We start from the raw sequence: 18,668 nt of genomic DNA on the forward strand, positions 1-18,668 counted from the left end.
AAAGCGCAATTTAAAGCTATTTTTTGGTGACGTTTAAAAAATTTAGAAGGTTGAGAGCCATCTCTGGAAATTTTTTGCCATTTCAGCTTGAAAAATGCAGTTGTATGCAGTCTTTGGCGGAGTTAGGACCAGTGGCGGATGGGGCCGGCGGGCAGCCGGGCAAATGCCCGGTGGGCCGCCTCTGTTTGGGCCGCTTGAATTTTTGAGTAGTATAATTGAGTAGTACAAAGGAAAAAAAAAAAAGATTTTTCTTTCCCTTCTTTAAAAAACAAAAAACTATTTAAATATCTATGGAAATTTTATAATGATCCAGCCCAGAACTAAAAATTTTGGGCCCCCTGCCACAAAATCTGTTAGGCCAGATGCCAGCAGTGAAAATTTGTAACCTTAATAAGTCTTAGTGCAGGTTATTTTTCAATTTCTTGGCTCGTTGGGCCCTTTGAGGACGCGGGCCGCGGCCCCCCACCCCCCGCGCAATGAGGGGGGGGTATGCGGGTACGCAGATCCGGGCCTAATATCCGGTGCATTTCTAAACGACTTAAAAGAAAATCACTGCAAGAAAAGTAATGGTTGCAAAATTAAAAAAATAATAATAAAAAAAAAAAAAAAAAACTCTACAAACTCATGCTGTGAGCAAGCTGTTTCGATAAATTCACCGGCCGGTACGATAATTTTGTTACATAACTGTCCAAGACCTTCTAAGACCCTAACAGCCACCCCTAGTTTGTAGGGGACAATGGACACGTAAAGGCAGGGGAGGCTGCCAATTTTAATTTAGTGATAAACAAAAAAAAAAAAAAAATACATAACTCGATCATCGGCTATTATATATGAGGATATCCAGGGGTCTTTACTATAATTTACTTAACTAAAGGCAGCAGAAATGTTTGGATACATTCTGTCAAATTTCGAAAAAATTGTTGAACGAAAAAATGTATTCAGTACATAGTACAAACCCATGACAAGTTTCAACTTAATACAAGAAATTAATAGATAAATAATCATTAGTTTCATAGGGGCTGCCGAAGCATGTCTCAAGTAGAAAAAAAAGTTGAAATGCAGTAAGGGTGATTTAAAATATTATTATGAACACTAAGTGTTTCAATGTATTATACAAAGCAAAAGTAAACAAAAACTTTATCAAGAGATTCTGGAGGCATGATATTTTTAAAAAATAAAGTTGGGAAAAGAAGACCTGCGGTGTGTCATTGAAAATTATCATATCGCTCCAAAATGTAAAAAGGTTATTCTAATGAATCCCAAAGGCTTTAATTTCAAACAAGTACAAATATCAGATTGGAAATTGAAAATTTCACTATAGAAAAACCATAGAAATAAGATGGTCTTTGAAAAGAAATACTAGTGGAGGTTTTTCACAACATTTGTATCAATGGAAGTTTGATAAAAGAAGATAGAAACTAGAGAGGGAGGGAGGTTCTCGAACTTCATTTTGCACCAACAAGATAGCTCAAACGCGTTTTAGAACTTTTGTGTTTCCAAATCGGAACCCTTCTCCAGCCCCCTACCGTTATCAAAGATGACCTACAATGGGGTCATTTCCAAAATTTTAAAAGTATTTTTTTCTGAAAGAGCATGCTTAAAAACATAAGATCTGACCATTTTTTAAATAATTTATTTAAGTTTAATATTTTTTAAAAATTAATTAAATCGGTGCGCTTTCATTGTTTACACTTCTGTCGTGTGACATTACAAATGATAAAATGCCATTCACAGAACAAATATTTAATTTGCATCTTTACTCACGTGCATTGGCAACGATATGGTTTATAGCAAGCGTAGAGCGCAATTGTAATTCGCTGCTTGATTATCATTACGTGGAAACATAGTAGAAAGATGCGCCAAATCGTATCATTTGTAACGTCATAAAGACCACGCCTTGATTTCAAAATCGGACATTTAAAAAAATTAATTAAAATAAAACTGTTAGGAAAATGTAAGTATTTTCTGGGTCTATGTTTTTTTTTTTTTTTTGCTCATTCTATCCATTTCAATTACTAAAAGTAGTATTTTGGACTGAAGGAAACCACCCCATTGGTATTTAGGACTTCAAATTCGAAAAGCTTCCAGGAGAGTGATCACGTAAATCCTGCAGAAACGCCTCCACTCCATCTTTAAAAATCATCTAAAATTTCGCTTTTATTACTTCAATTTAGAAAATTTTCAGAGGTCATCGAACCTCTCCTCCCCCCTGTATCAACAAAGATGGGCTGAAATTTTTTTTGGGCTTCAATTCCAAAAGGATTTCTGGGAAGAGCCCCCGAACCCTTGATAACATTAGCAAATATCATCTACAACTGCATTTTAGAATTCAACTTTCAAAAAATTACTGAAGGAGAATCTCCGAACAGCTTCACCATTACTAGAGATCTTCATAACATTACCAAAGATCGTCAAAGACTGCGTTTTAAAAACTAACTTCGAAAAATTTTCGTCCAATACACGCCAACATCGCTAAAGGTCGTCTTAAATTTCGTTTCATGGGCTTCTATAACAAATTATCTTCCAAAGACTCCTCCCCCTCACGTCATTGAAAGTAGATTAAAATAACGTCTTTCTGCTTAAATTTCGAAGAATTGTCGGTCCCCTTAACTTTATCAAAGAAGACCTACAATCCCATTTTTTAGATTTTAATTTTGAAAAATTTCCAGGGGAGCACCCCAAACCTCTTCACTCCATAACCTAACCTAAGCTGATCTGGAATGCATTTTTAAGACAAGAAATAAAAAACAATTCCGGGGCGGGGGAGGCGCTGGATCTTTGCTCTCATTTCAATATTGTCAGAGATAGTCTAAACCTGCGTATTTGGAGTTCCAAATTTTCAAGAATTTCCAATGACAGCCATCCTATCCTTAAAGTATTTAGTGATATAACAATTGCATTTATAAGTTTCAATTAAGAAAAATATCTGGGAAAGCACCCCCGAAACTCCCTCCCCCCTAACAAATGCAAAGATTGTCAAGAAGGCGACTTTATAAATCAGAAAAATTTCCGGACGTCGGCCCCGAATCTCTTCTTTCCTTAATATCACCAAAAAACCATGTAAAGCTGCGTTTTTAAAGTTACAATTTCGCAAACATTCTCCGGAAAACTCCCGAACCCGAGCCTCTTCTCCCCCTAACATTACCAAAGATACCCTCAAGTGCATTTTTAAGACTACAAACCCGAAACCATTTCTACCCCCCCCCCCCCGAGTGAACGTTACGATTTGTCAATGCTTAGATCTTCTAATTACTTTGCTCTTAAACTAAATCTGTAAACCCATTCTCTACCTCTGTTTTTGAGATAAGTCTGAAATAACTAAACGAAGGCTCATTTCATACATATACAGTATGTATGAAATGACCGGTCAAGTGTAAAAACGTTACAAGAGTAAAAAACGTTGAAGGTACTTTTTTGAGCTAGGCGACGTCCCTTAAGTTCATTAGATATCGGGATAATGTTAACACAGGGCTAATGTTTCCACGAGGGCTTCACATGTCGTCCACCTGAAGCCATTTGAGTATCTACTCTGCGAAAGATTCCTCACCTTATCCGTTTTCCTCTACATGTATGTGATTCCTATATGTTCCTATACATGTATGATAACCTATTCATGTATGTCCCTAGAACTTAAATTTCAACAATTTTCCGGGGGATCACTTCCTAATTCTTCTTCGCAAGAATCATCTGAGTTTTCGCTTTACACGTTCATCAAAATTATACACTAATTTTCACGCGATATCGCGTGAAAAGTTCCTCCTCTTCAACCGTTATTGCTCATAAAGCCTGCATATACTGACTTATGGCAGGGGGAGGGGGGGGGGAATTTATCGCTAACAAACTTGAAGAACTTCAATTTCAAAAAACATCGCCCTCCCCAAATAGAGTCAATTGTCGTCTAAATTGGCGCTTTGGGAACTTCAATTGAGATATTTTGCCTAGAAACAATTTCTGTACTCCTTTCCTTCTTTTAGTGTTTCCAAAGATAGCTTACACATGCGTTTTTAAGCTCTGATTTTGATAAAATTTTGGGGGAAATCTCCAAATTCTCCCTCTCGCAAACATCGCCCGAGATCATCTAAAAATAGTCTAATAATACGTTTTTGTAGCTATAATTTCGAAAATTTTCCGGGGGAGCGCCCCCCCCCCCCCATCATCTGCACGAATATTACACTTTTTACTGTGCAAGTATTCGTAACATAAATTCCTTCCCTCCACATTTGTAAACGCAATTCTCCTAATATGAGTCTTCTTAAAACTTCTAAAACCTCCTAAAACTGGAAGCTGTATGCGCTCGCACTCTTTAATTTGAAAAAAAAAAGGAGGAGGGGGAGCATCTCCTCTTCAAGGACCAACCCTTAAGGGGCCGGCTGGCTAGTAAATGCCACGGCCGGTTCATGCTGTCCCATCCGCCACTGGTTAGGACATTACTTCAACTTCAAAAGAAAAAGAAGGACAAGTAAATGTTTAGGCGGCTCTCTGAGAAATTTTTTCGAAAATTGACGTTTTAAAACCGCAAATTTAGGCTTTGTTTGGTAAAGATAGAAGGAAGTGGGATTCAGATTCTCTCTCAAAATCCCTTTCGAAACTGAAGTCAGTTTTAAGTTGCTTTGAAAGGATGATTTCGAAGACTCTTCCGCGAAAATTTTATTTTTCTGAAATTTTAAAAACGCTGCTTTAGTCTTTATGTTAAAACGTAACTGGAGGTGTGGTTACTCTCCCTCGGAAATTTCTAAAAATTATGGGGTTAAAAATGCACTTTTCAAGGCTGTTTAATTACGTTAGGGGCCTGGAGAGATTTGAGGGTTTCTTACGGCATTTTATGCAAACAAAACTCTCACAGAGCAAACTTTAGGCTATGTTTAGTGTAGTGTTGTTCCGTTGCTAGCGGTTGGAAAATTCGAGAGTTCTTCATTTAAATTACACATTAAAGTGTTATTTAGGGAATTTAGACAATGATACTGAGGCGGAGGAGCCATACCGAAAGTTGTTTGACTAGTCCCGGGTCTATAATGGGCCCTCTGGCAACGAAATCTGTTGGGCCCCTCCTCAGTAGGCAGCAGTGTATATTTTCAACGTTAATAAGTCTTAGTGCCAGTTTTTTTTTCAATTTTTAAAAAAAATTCTTGGACTGCTGGGCACCGTAAGGACTTGCCCTCCCACCCCACGCTGCGAGGTCTGCGGGTACACAGATCCGGGTCAGTGTTTGATTAGAGTCCCCATATGACTCTATGTTTGATAGGAAGTTCCTAAAACGCCATTTAGACATGGCAGGTCATTTTGGGCGATGGGGGAGGGGGTCTTGACCCTCTCTGAGATTTAGAAACACAATGAAATTAGGGCTACATTCGGAAACAGGCACCGGTTGCACCGGTGTCATAGCAACCGTTTCGACCGCTTGCGGTGGCACCGGTGCGACCAGTGCCTGTTTCCGAATGTAGCCTAGGCATTTTTGCGCATATTTTGTTGTTTTTACCCTGTAAAATTTATTGAACACAATACATTTTGATGTAGGGACTCTGCAAGCTAACAAGGAACCTCCTTTCCAATGCAGAAGAAGTGAGCTTGTGGATGAAAAGATATCCGACGAGGGAAGTCCACTTCTTTTGCAGTGAGAAATAGGTTCTTTGCAACCCCGAACCACGTGTAAGTTCTCTGGCAAATGTATGCATATTTAAATTGTTTTCTATTTTTTTTGTGCTCCCCCCTCCTCATACTTTCATTTACGTCACTACACACACTCCTTTCATGATTATGCTTCTTCAGATTGGCAACAAATGTACCTTGTTGTCAATCCGGGAACCAAAATAAAAAAGTTCGTATCGTCACTAAATGTAAATATTTTTTCAAACTCAAAGTTTATTCATAATGTATTTCTACTTTAGAATTTAGCATTTCTCTGACTGTGTCAGAATGTTGTTTCTTTTTTTTTTTTCCTATTCGTCTTGAAACCGCTGCTACTTCTAAATTTCACGTTTTGAAGATCTACGTGTATAAACGTTGATGTTCATGTAAACGCTATAATAATCTTAATCTCATTTGCTAACCATATTTTATTGTTAGTTGCTTCTTTAAAGAGACAAAAGGTGGAGATTTAACACAATTCTGTGGTGAAAAACATATGCTTTTTTAATTGTTATATATCACTCAATTCTTTTCTCTTTGTTTTTTATTGATAAAAAAGTTTTTTTTTCACCAGAAAAAAAAGTGAATTACAAGAAACATTTTCGTGTCGTTATTATGTTTTTGAAAATCATTTGGTTCTAACACTTTTTAATGATTACAATTAATGAATGGGATTCGAATCTATTGTTTTCAATTTTTGCATTTGGAGAGTAAAAAGGGGTTTCTCTCATATTTCCAGAATTGAAAAACAAATTATGAAAGAATGCATAGTCCAAAAGCATTGATTGATTACATGAATTATTTTTTCGATTAATTATAAGGTACTCTGGGAGATTAGTTTTTCTGCTTAATTTGGGAGGTCACTGTAACCCCCCCCCCCCAAAAAAAAAACCTTATTCTACAAATTTTGTCTGCAGATTTCGCAAAATTGGAAATACAGTAAAACCTGCAAAGTTGCTCATCCTTGTAAGTTGACCGCTATTTTCAAGCACAGAATTAGATCTATATCATATAATTCAACCTTTATAAATTGACCACTAAAGTAGTGCACCGCAAGTGGTCAACTTACACAAGTTTAACTGTATTGCAGATTTTAAATATGTGGATGTGACATTTGGAGTTTCCTAATCATTAGATGTATCTTATACATGGGGCATTCCACAGTATTTTGGACATTATGTAGAGTCCGTAACGTGACCTTTTTTTGCCATAACTTTTTAATTTACTGTTTGATTTGCAAATTATTTTAATTTGAGCTGGTGTGTTGGTAGGAAAAGATCAAAATAAAATAATATGCTAATCAAACAGTAAATTAAAAAGTTATGGCAAAAAAGGTCACGTTACGGACTCTACATAAATGTCAAAAATACCTTGGAATGCCCCACATGCTTACTTACCCATGTGTTATCATTTGGAAAAATTTAAAGTTTATTTGGCAAATTGAGAATTCTGCCCTCCAAAAATTTAAGTTTGGGGCCTGCCAGCATGCGTAGTTATTCATCATCATTTTTGTCAACAGTTCATAGGGTGAACCAGTACATTCTTTGAATTCTTTAATATTGTATTTTATTCATACTGTTTAAAAAGTATGAGTTATTTAATCACGGGTGCTCACCATCCCCAAGGGCAAGAGCACACCCTCCGAAATATTGCAAAGACCCCCCCCCCTTCCCCAAAGAAGAGAAAAATATCCCTCAAAGCACCAAAATTTCAATAGTGTAGTCTGCACCATGACCTGTCCTAGGTGGGCACCCCTGATTTAATTATTAAGAAGAAACAGAAAATGACCTTTTCACTTTAATATGGTTATATTACAGTTTTTACCTAGTTTTGCCACTATATTTTTACTTTAATATCGCTGCTGAAATCAGTTGACTGTATACTTTTTTATTTTTAGATTCTCATCACGTTCTTCCATGTTATTTTGATTAAATAATGTTGAAATGGCCGGCAATCCTTTTGTTGAGGAAATCGATGCAAATGAAATAAAGTTCGAGGGGGTAAGTTTTATGTTTTATTTATTACAATTAGTACAAGGTTCTTAGTTGTCCTCATGTTTCAGATTTTCCCAATAAAAATTATTTTGTCCTGATTATGAGCTTTTTGCTCTCATTCTTGATTTTTTTAAAAATATATTTTTTATTGGATTAATTTTCTTGACTAGAATACTTTGAAATTTCAATCCTTTTGCGTCCTGAAAATGTTTTGAAAGTGGGAAGTTATTTTAATATTTGCTGCACTAAGCAATTTATTTTTGTTTGTTGTTTTAATAATTCATTTATTTTTTTAAAATAAAATTTGAGCTATTATCAAACTATTGATAGCAGGGTTGTCACACACCTAGAAAACATGGAAAACCTGGAATTGTCAGGGAATATGAAAATCATCTAAAATGGTCAGGGAAATGTCATTGTTAAAATTTCTGGAAATATCAGAAAATTCCTTTCCATCTGATGGTGTGAAACTGCTGGGCCATTCGTGCTAAGATGCTGCAGTAACTGAATGTCTCGTTTCAGATATTCCTGATAGTTGAGCAAAAGAAAATTCAAGCTTGTTTTTTTTAAAAACTGAATCTGATAAGGTTACAAAAATAAAAAAAGGAAAGAAATATCCATACAAAAATCATAAAGTTGTGACTTAATATCATTACATTTTATTTTGTTTTGCTGCCTAAATATTAAAATTATTGGTAATTTTTTAAGCATTATGTATTTGATTCATAATGGAGATTTATTTACATTAAAAATTAGTTGTATTGGTATTTAATAATATAAGTCGGCGTTCATTAACCTGCATTTTTTTCTAAAAGCAACTGGAAAACCTAGAAATGTCAAGGAATTTCATTCTTGAACTTCTGTGGCAGCCCTGTGATAGTTAATAGTTTTTAAGAAAGTACTAAACTTTAAAGGGGGAATAAGCACTTTAATTATTCAATTTTTGTCTAATTTGAACTTGAAATTTTATTGGCGTTTTTTTTCCTCCGTATTTTACTTGATTTTTATGCTTGCCAAAGTTTATACTGCTATAATAGTGTTACAAAAGTATTGTAGATGTCGGGCACCTTTATGCAAGTAAATTACAACAGGAATGTTTGAAATATGAATTTCTGTTTAAAGAAAATGGATAATTTTGTTGCAGATGCATGACCCATATTCTTACATAGACTTTCTATATTAGCAATATGGTGCTATGAATTAAAAGTATTTCCTATTTAAGCTGTTCAAAAAACATTGGTATCTTTTTTATGCTAATTCAATATTTTCCATTCGAAAAAAAAAAAAAAACAGTAAACTTTATTTCATCAAAAGCTTTTATGTCTGAATTAAAAATCTCTACAATTTCTTCAAAATAATTAAGTATAAAAAAATGCAAATGTTATATTGGTTTGGAACATTTTTTTTTTATTTTTCCTGTCAATCAATACAATTTTAGTGCTCTTTAATTAAAGAACAGAACATTTTCTTGCTCCTGAACTAGTTTGCAAGCAATTGCTAGACACGTAAAACAAATAAAAAAATGTTTTTACACATAAAAAATTATAAAATTTTTACTGAATTTCTTTGTAATAGTGTCTCTTGGTTTTTTTTCAAAGTCTTTATGAAGAATATTTTCTTGTTTAAAAGCATAATTAGAGTCTTACATGTGGCAATAAAGTACAGTCGAACCTCCATATATCGATCTTCCACATATCAAAATTTTCTATATATCGAAATCCCAGCAAATTTCTATGTTCATTACATAGAAAAATTGTTTCTATATATCGAAAAAATTTCAATATATCGAATTTTTTTCGAGACATTCGTAGATTTTTTTCCTTTTTAGACTGTTTGTCTCATGAAAAATAAAGGTTAGGGGAGAAAATTATGTTCACTAAAGATTGCTACAAAACTTATAAGGAATCTGGGGTTGAAGGGTGTGTAGATAGGTCGTTGTTTCGTTCTAGAATTCTTAAATTCCCTCAAGTTTATTTCAAATATCTTAGTTGTTACCAGTAACATTGTAAAATCAGTTTCAAGTCATCCCTTTTGTCTGTTGATTATCGTTCCTTGTCGTTTTAGCTGCAGTAAAAATCATTCAAGTTAAGTAGATTAATTTTTTACTTTTCTCTCGATTTGTCAAAACGAAAATCCCTTAATGTTGCGGATCAAGTTGAATTGACAAAGAATGAATATGTATGAAGGCGCAAAAATGTAATTCCTGTTATTTTTTTAATTAACTTGCAATTGCTCCGATGCTCGTATAAATTAGAAATTAGGTTTCATACACGAAAATTAGCTTTAATTTTAATGTTTTAGGAGATTTTTAGGATAAAATAAGATTGTTTCTATATATTGAAATTTCTATATATCGAATTTTTTTCCAGCAATTTGCTACTTTGATATATGGAGGTCCGACTGTACTTTTTCATTCTTAATTGTTCTTGGAATTAAGTTATTTTATCATCCCTTTCAAAAAAGGTATCAACTTTTCTCGGATAAATAAAAACCAGAGATGCAACATCAAATTCAAGAAAAGGCATGAAAAAAAATTCATTCCCTTTTAGACAATTCAATGATAAGATTGCAAAATTTGATCATTTTAAAAAATATCAAATGATAAAATAAATAAATACCTTTGTACTGAACAGTAAAGTAAGAAAAAACAACGTCAAAAAAAGCACAAATTGCCAATTACAGAGACACGTGTGCCGAAACATGGTCTGCTGTAATTGGCAATTTGTGCTTTTTTTGTGCGTTTTTTCTTACATATCAAATGATATTTTATAAAATTTTCTTGAAAAGTAAATTTAAAAAAAATGTTTTGTATAAAATTTCTCTTAATGCCAAATCATGTTAGTTATTTCCATTACTTGCAAAGTGTTAAATAAATTAGTGCTTTCTTAAAAATAAAATACTTCATGCCGTTTCTTTTTTAAAAATCTCTTTAAAAAATTTTCAACAACATATGTGCTCTTTAATCTATTGTAGTCAACACCCATGTTCAAAATTTCTTAATTTTACGCATTAAATTCTAAAGTTTTGGTTTGTTGAAAATGGTGTTTTATTCAAATCAGGTTAAAACTTAAACTGGGTGGATTTTCATTGAAATATGGCATTAATCACTGGGGGGAGGGGGGATTTTTAGTTAAACAGCCCTTACATGTGTATAAACTACTGTATTAGGATTGGCAGTAATCTTAAAGCTAAGGGCTCTGGGTTTTTAACCCCCAAATCCCCTTTTCCTGTGCTATTGGCAGTATTGTATTACCCATTCTTCATTCGATGTTCAACTCGGTCTTCCAGGTCTGATAATTGGCAACAATGCTCGTAATGTATCCGTTTCTTTGAGCTGATGTGTCAAATGTCATGCAGAATATAAACTATTTTTTTTTCATTAATGCACAATTAATTATAGTTAAAATTTTGGATAAAAATGATAGTGTAACTGTAAATCATAAGCCTGATAAAGTTAAATAAAAATTGTAACATCTTCTTTACTAATAATAAAGCTGAAAGTCTCTGTCTGTCATAGAGACGTACCGAGTACTCGGTAACTACTCGGTACTCGGCCAAATTCTGATCTGATACTCGGCCAATACCCAGTAGTTGCAAAAAGTTGAATATTGTCCAAGACAGATACTAAAATATATAAAAAAAAGAGCAAGCATTATATTCTGCAATCATTTGCAATTAAAATTTATATGTCAAATTTAAATTTTAAGAATAATGAAATTTGTAATGCTTTAATGGAATAAATCTTTATTTTAATGTCCCCAAAGTTAATAAAACTTATTTATTAAAAATTATGCAAAATAGGTGAGTATAGAAAATATGGAATTTTTATATTAAAAATGGATTTTAGCTACAAACAAAAATTAGTTATAAAAAGTATAAAAATACCTTTGCTTAAAAAATAAAAGGAAATAAAACAACGTTAAAAGCACAGTGCAGGAACCTGCAGACACGTGTTTTGGCATTACAAATAATTCCTTTTTCAATGCACAAAATGGGAGCTTGTGGATTTAAAGGCATCCGACAAAAGTCGGATTTTTCTGTCGAATGTCTTTACATTATTTAGCTCACATGTTATGTACTGAAAAAGATGTTCCTTGTAGGGGGGGGAGGGGCAGAAACATGTGTCTGCAGTGTTCCTGCACATTTGTTTTATCTGCTTTAAAAATAATTTATGTTTGGCAGACTAGAACTATAATTGATTGGTATACAGTGAAATCCCTCCTGAAGGACACCCCTCTTATGCGGACAATTTTTAATTCCCCAGTTCCAATGCAAATAACATTATTAAACCCCTGTCCTGCGGACACCTCTCTATTGCGGACAAAAAAAAAATTGTCCTGTTAGTGTCTGCATTAGAGGGATTTTACTGTAATTTGTTTTAATTCCAACTTGATTAATTATACCTTTTATTTATTTATTTTTAATTTGAAAACTAATTTTTTTGTCAAATTTTTGACAAAAACAAAATTGTTTATATAATCTGTTAATATTAATTTAATTGTTTATATTATATGGACAAGGAGGTCTATACTACTATTCCAATAAGTTAAAAATTTTCATCAAATGTGTGTTGGTGGTTCTTCTTAAAATATAATTGGTACTTGGTAACTCGGCCGAGTAGTGAAAGGCCGAGTACTCGGTAACTCGGCTACTCGGCCAAAGTGCTACTCGGCACGTCTCTAGTCTGTCAGGATCTCTGTGACGCGCATAATGCCTAGACCCTTCGACGGATTTCCATGAAATTTGTCACAAAGTTAGTTTGTAGCATGGGGGTGTGCACCTCAAAGCTATTTTTCGAAAATTCGATGTGGTTCTTTTTCTATTCCAATTTTAAGAACAAAACTATCATAAGATGGACGAGTAAATTACGAAATTATGGTAACGTGGAACCGCAACATGGGCACAGCAAGATACGAAATTATCATAACGAAGAACTGTAACATGGGCACAAGCCAATTGGTGAGATACGAAATTATCATAATGTGGAACCGTAACATGGGTACAAGCCAATTGGCGAGGAAATTCACCATACATTATTTGTAAATATACAGGCGAGCCAAAAGACCTTTTAATTTTTCTATTACGGGCAAAGCCGTGCGGGTACTACTATATATATATATATATATATATATATATATATATATATATATATATATATATGCCGACTAAGGCTAAAGAAATGCAATTTCATTGTTCCTTAGAAACTCTTTGATGACTGAAAAGATGTATTGAATATTGACAGTGTAATTATGCATTGTAGTTTAAAAAAGTTAACATAGCATATATTGCTACCAAAACTAATCTCTTGTATTTATTTTGGTTCGATTTTTAATAGAAACTGATAAAAATTATAATTTGAGTTTCAGTGTTTTCTTTTTTCCTCCGCAGTGTATTTTTTCAAGTTTTGCAAAAGTATAATTTTCTTTTTCCAATAGATTGTCGGAAAAGGTTCGTTTGGTACCGTAGTCAAAGGAAAATGGCGAAATATAGATGTTGCTGTCAAACTCATCCAAACAGACCAAGAAAAGAAAGCATTTATTGTTGAAGTAAGTTTTTCACGTTACCATAGTTTAGTAACATTAGTGAAGGTATACAGTAAATTAATAATACTGTCATGTTAAGGACAAAACTCCTATCTGCACTTTTTATCCAAATTGAGTTCCGGTCACCAGGTGGCTCTTTGTAGGCAGTTCTCAAAAGGTGGGAGCAAACACAGACCTCAACTTTGAAGCTTCAACACCAAATAACTATCATTTTAATTAACTCAAAACTTTTTGAGTTAAATTATAATACTGTATAGAGATAAGATTTGACATAAATTATGGAAAAAATACTCTTCAAATACCCTTTAAAAATATTTTCTTTGCTAAAAGGCACAATTTTGGACATACCAAAACGTTAACCGAGCAAATGTACTATTAAAAAAAAATTGTTTTTAATTATTTCCATATGTTAAAAAAAATAAATAAGGGTATGAATCTCAAACTGAATAATATTTTGATAATATTTTTCACAAATGAAAAAATTAAAGACAGTTTTTTTACTTTGTGAACAATTTTGGAAAAAATAGAAGTTGGAAGTTTGATGCATGTCCAAAAGTTACGATCTGGACAATCAGGGGTGCCCACAAGGGGGGATTATGGCGCAAGTTGCGCCATCAAAATTTTTGGGGGGGATTTTTTTTCCATCAGGTTTTTTTAAATTTAGAACATGAAAACTTTGAATTTTGGAAAGAAAAAATATTTAAACCCATTCAACAAGAAATAGAAGCATTAATAACACTTTTCTCGCATACTTTTCAGGACCGTCGCCGTAGCAACTCCCCCTTCCCATTTTTCAGAAGTGTGGCAGCCAATTTCATTTTAGCGATGCAACTAACGAAGAAAAAGGAAAACTCTTCGTTGTTTTAAAAAATTAAAATAGTAATTATACATGAACAAGTGAAATAATAGTGACAAAGAGTATTTTTTCTGTCAAATTTGAATAGAAAATGTAATCTTAAAATACAATTTAGGAACATCCATGATTCTCTTTTAACAAGAGTATCTAAGTAAGGGCCGCGGAAATGTACACTGCAAACATTTTTATTAACACACAAAAAAAAAGTATTCAGTACAGTACACTCTTTACTAGGCCGCAGAGTGCGTATGTCTGCCAAGTCGTAAACTATGGGCTCGGCTCGAATGAAAAATATTGTGTATAGAGTAAAGTTTAAATAATGGGAGGGAGGACAGGCGACGAAACTAACATGTTGCACGCCTTGTCTCTCGGCGGCCCTGTTTATACAAAACCATGCTTCATGGTTCTGCAGTTTAAAAAAAATAAATAAAATACATAAATAAATAGGACAGCCCATAGGATAGGGATCACCGAAACATTCTCATATGTATATCCTTTTTTTTGATGAAAAATGTTGTTCTGAAAATCATTTCTAAGTGGAGAAAAATGTATTGGTTGCCGAAACAAATTTGAAATAGAGAGATAGAGAAAAAAATAACAGTTAAATGCAAAGAGAGATTCAAAGTATTACAGTATAATGAATACTCACACCAAAAGTTCTAAATGTTTGAATGTAAAAATCGTAAGTAAATCAAAGTTTGATCAAGAGATGCAGGTGGCATATTTAAAATAAAATGAAGTTGTGTAGAGACCTAAGGTATCGCAGAAAATTACCACATCCGTTCAAAATGTTAAAAGTCCTTTTTCTAAGGCCGCAAATGCTTGTATTGCAAGAAAACAAAAATATTGTGCGGGAAATTGAAAACTTTATTATGGAAAATCCAACCAAATAATCGGGTTTGGCAAAGGAAAATTGGGAAAAAATATTACCACAATATGTTTATCAATTATTGAAATTTACAATGAAAATAGGAGAGATGTAGCCAAACTGAAAGGAAGAGTGGAGAACTCCAAACCCTTCTTTTTACGTCCCCAAAGCTGGCCCGGAAGTGAGTTTTTAAAACTTAGTTTTTGAAAAAATCCCGCGAAAACGTTTTCAAACCCCATCCCTTACCCTAAAGTCATTAAAGATGGCCTACACCTAAGTATTTAGGACTGCAATTTCAAAAAGCTGTAAGAGTGCTCCCAACGTAACCTCCGAGAAACGCCCTCTCAATCAATCATTCATCATCATTCAAGGTCGAATAAATTTTGACTTTTGGACAATTTAAAAAAAACTCCCTGAAGTGTCCCGAAACTGTCGTTCTCCAAATATTTCCGAAGACCCTCAAAAATTTTATTATTCTTCAATTCAGAAAATTTTTCAGGGGAGATCTCCAAAATCTTCTACTCCTCTAACAGTATTTAAAATCGTCTATGATTGCGTTAATTGAATCTAATTTTGAAAATTTTCCAGGGGAGGATTCCTAATCTCTCCACCCATTAACATTACCGAAACTCTTCTAAAACTGGTTTCAACAGATCAAAATTTTTTCGAGAGAATGCCCCCCCCCCCCCCTCTATATCTCTCTCGCCAACATCATCGAAAAATGTCTTAAATTTCGCTTTGAGTGCTTTAATTACGAAACATTTCTGGTCTCGAGCCCTTTCAAAACTTTCCCTTCCCCCTTTCATCGAAGGTTGGCTTAAATTACGTTTTCGGAGTTTTAATTTCAAGAAACTGGCGGTGCGCTAAATTTTAACAAAAAAAAAAAAAAAAGTCTACAATCGTGTTTTTCAGGCTTCAAAATTTCAAAAAAACTTCGGAGGGGGGGGCGCATCTCTCTTTCCCTTAATATCACCATAGATCATCTAAAACCGCATTTTTCAAACTACAATTTTCAGATTTTTCCCGGGGGAAAGCCCCCAGACCCCCCTTTGCGTGTTACAATCACAAAATAATTCACAATTGGAAATGCGTGCTTGAAGTTTGCATTTTGAAAAATTAAAGAACGATGACCCCGAGTCTCCTCCTCCCTTAACATCAACATAGGTCGTCTAAAACTGTTTTTCAAAAAACAATCTTGAAAATTCCCGGGGGTGAGCCCCAGACCCCCTCTTCTGAACATAATTAAATATAACGTACGATTGTGTTCAGAACTTAAATTAGGAAACATTATCGGGAGAGGCTATCCTGGACCTCCTCCCCCCCCCCCCTTCCTCCCAAACTTAAAATATAGTCTAAAACTGCGTTTTAAATTTCTTCAATTTTGAAATAATGCAAGAAGGTAGCCCTCCGACACCTCCTAATTCTGACTGAATATTATCCTTACGATTAAATTTATATTACTAGTACTAAGGTCTAGTAATATAACTATCCCTGCTAAACCCCAGAAGCCAAATCTTCTCTCTCTCTCTCTCTGCATGTTGGAACATGAGTTTGAAACAATTACCGGGCCGCCAAAAGCGTACCCCCCTCCGCTCCCAGTTTTTTTGATCTAGCGACGGCCCTGGTACTCTTTCCAAAATTTAATGACCGTGTCTCTTCTTTCTCAATGAAGGGAACATCATAGACGGCATGGAGTTAGTGTCCGTTTCAAAGCTGGATCAGACAATTTGATTTCTTTTCAGTTTTTTTATAAATTTTTCAGAAGTAGCACAATTTTGCATATGAATGCGTGTGTAAAAATGATGAGAGGGAAAGAGGTCAAAAATGTTTTATTGTTTGTAATAATTCTGACCAGTATGCTCTAGTCTTCCATTAATTCATTTGAGCCTCGACAATCGTTAAGAACTAGTTTTGAAGTTTGCGAATAACATTTTTTTATCCCTCCAATTTACAATTAATATATTTTCTTCATTAACGAGCTTAAGCTTTAAGAATTTTTCTCATTTCACTTTACTCCCATCTTCTCTACCATTTTTAAACTGATTGTTTCAATTTATCATTAGATGATTTTTATTAATACTTTCAGTGATGTTGGTTTTCGCTGATGGAGGTAAGAACAGTCTGTTCTTAAGGTGTTTAAATTATGTTTCGTAAATCATATTTACTTTCTTCTATATCTGATATGTATAAAAGAATATTTGATTCATTAAAATTCTCAAGAGTTCTGATTTTCGATGTGTGCTGAACAGCTGAATCCATTTTTGAGGATTTCCGAAACATATCTGTCACGGTGTGTCTGATCCATCTTTTTTGGATATGCAACTTTAATTTTGGAAAACTTCCAGGAGAGCGCCCCCCCCCCCCCACTGTAGCGCCAGAATAACACCCTCTTTATCATCAAGAGTCATCTAAAACTACGTTCGTCGAACTGCAATTTTGAAAAATTTATAGGAGAGAACCCCTGATTGCCCCCTTTTTCCTTAACGTGATTAAAGAGAAGCCGAGAATTGCGTTTTTGGAGTAACAATTTCAAACAATTGCCGGGGGAATGGCGCCGAAATTCGCCTTCCACTAACATGATCCAGATCTATCAAAACTGCGTTTTTAAAGCTACAAGTTCGAAAATTTAAAAGGAGCGCCACCCTCCCTCCCTCCCTCCCCCCCCCCATACTCTCGTCAACATTATTAAAAAATCGTGTTAAATTTGGTTTTCAGGGCTTCAATTTCGAGAAAATTCCGAGAAAGCTTCCGAAAACTCGTTTTCTTAACGTCACAAAGGTCGGCTACAATTGCGATTTTAGAGCTTCAATTTCGGGAAAATGCTTTTCCCCCAACCATGAGTAACGTTTTTAAGACTTTAATTTTGAAAATTTTCCTGGGGCAAGCCCTAGGATATCTTCTTTCCCTAACATTACCACAGATAGTCTAAAACTGCGTTTTTAGAACTACAATTTTGAAAACAAAGGAAAAGCCCTCTTTCACATAAGCTTAAACTATCTACAATTGCGCTTTTAAAGTTTCAATACTGAAAAATTACCGGGAAGGGAACACCAAACCTTTTATCCCCCAAACATCACGAGAGATCGTCTAAAACTGTGGTTTTAAAACTACTATTTCGAAAATTTTCCGGAGGAGAAACCCCCGAACCCCTTATCTAAGTGACGATAAAATAAGATTCATATTTTATAGATTCATATTGTATACATCTAGTAATGACTCCATTCCAAGCCAGAAACTTGAATCCACTCTTCCTGTAATTCTTCATATGTTTGAATTTTAAAAAAAAGTAGCAAAATTCAGGGGTACCCAAAACTTGTTTATTCAAGGTGCACGTTGTAAAATTTGTGAAGGCCAAGGCAGGTCAACAATCCAACAATATTTCAGTTCAAATGCTATTTGTTAGCGCTACACCCCCCCCCCCCCATGAATTTGAATGGAAATTAAACACTCTAAAAACTGTTATATTTAACCCGATTCGAAAGTAAGACAATTTTTTGGGGGGGGGGGGAATTTGCGCCATTGAGCTTGGGGGGGATGGGCACCCCTGTGGACAATGCTATTGTTTGAGAACTAAATATATAATTTATATGTTTTAAAGGTATTTTTCGATCCTCAAAATCACATGTTAATTATTTTAAAGTGTTTTCATATGTTTTTATGCGGTATCTTTGAAGAAAAATCATTTTTCTTAAACAAATATGTGAGATGTCCAAATTGCGTTACGATCTAGACACTGATAATTTTGTCCATTTATTCATTATTATAAACGATCTTCTGTCCTG

At 34.2% G+C, this 18,668-nt stretch overlaps 1 protein-coding gene across 1 annotated transcript in view; it reads left to right on the forward strand.

Annotated features, from left to right (window-relative positions):
- Nucleotides 1-5,794: 5,794 nt before the first annotated feature.
- Nucleotides 5,795-18,668, forward strand: part of LOC129223777 (mitogen-activated protein kinase kinase kinase 7-like) — a 55,849-nt gene continuing 42,975 nt past the window's right edge. The window contains exons 1-3 of the mRNA XM_054858136.1: nt 5,795-5,834; nt 7,523-7,625; nt 13,055-13,165. Of these exons, the coding sequence (XP_054714111.1) occupies nt 7,569-7,625; nt 13,055-13,165 (168 nt within the window). The 5' untranslated portion in view covers nt 5,795-5,834; nt 7,523-7,568. The remainder of the gene's footprint in view (nt 5,835-7,522; nt 7,626-13,054; nt 13,166-18,668) is intronic.

Source organism: Uloborus diversus, chromosome 6, assembly GCF_026930045.1.
Source record: "Uloborus diversus isolate 005 chromosome 6, Udiv.v.3.1, whole genome shotgun sequence".
Taxonomy (NCBI): Eukaryota; Metazoa; Arthropoda; class Arachnida; order Araneae; family Uloboridae; genus Uloborus; species Uloborus diversus.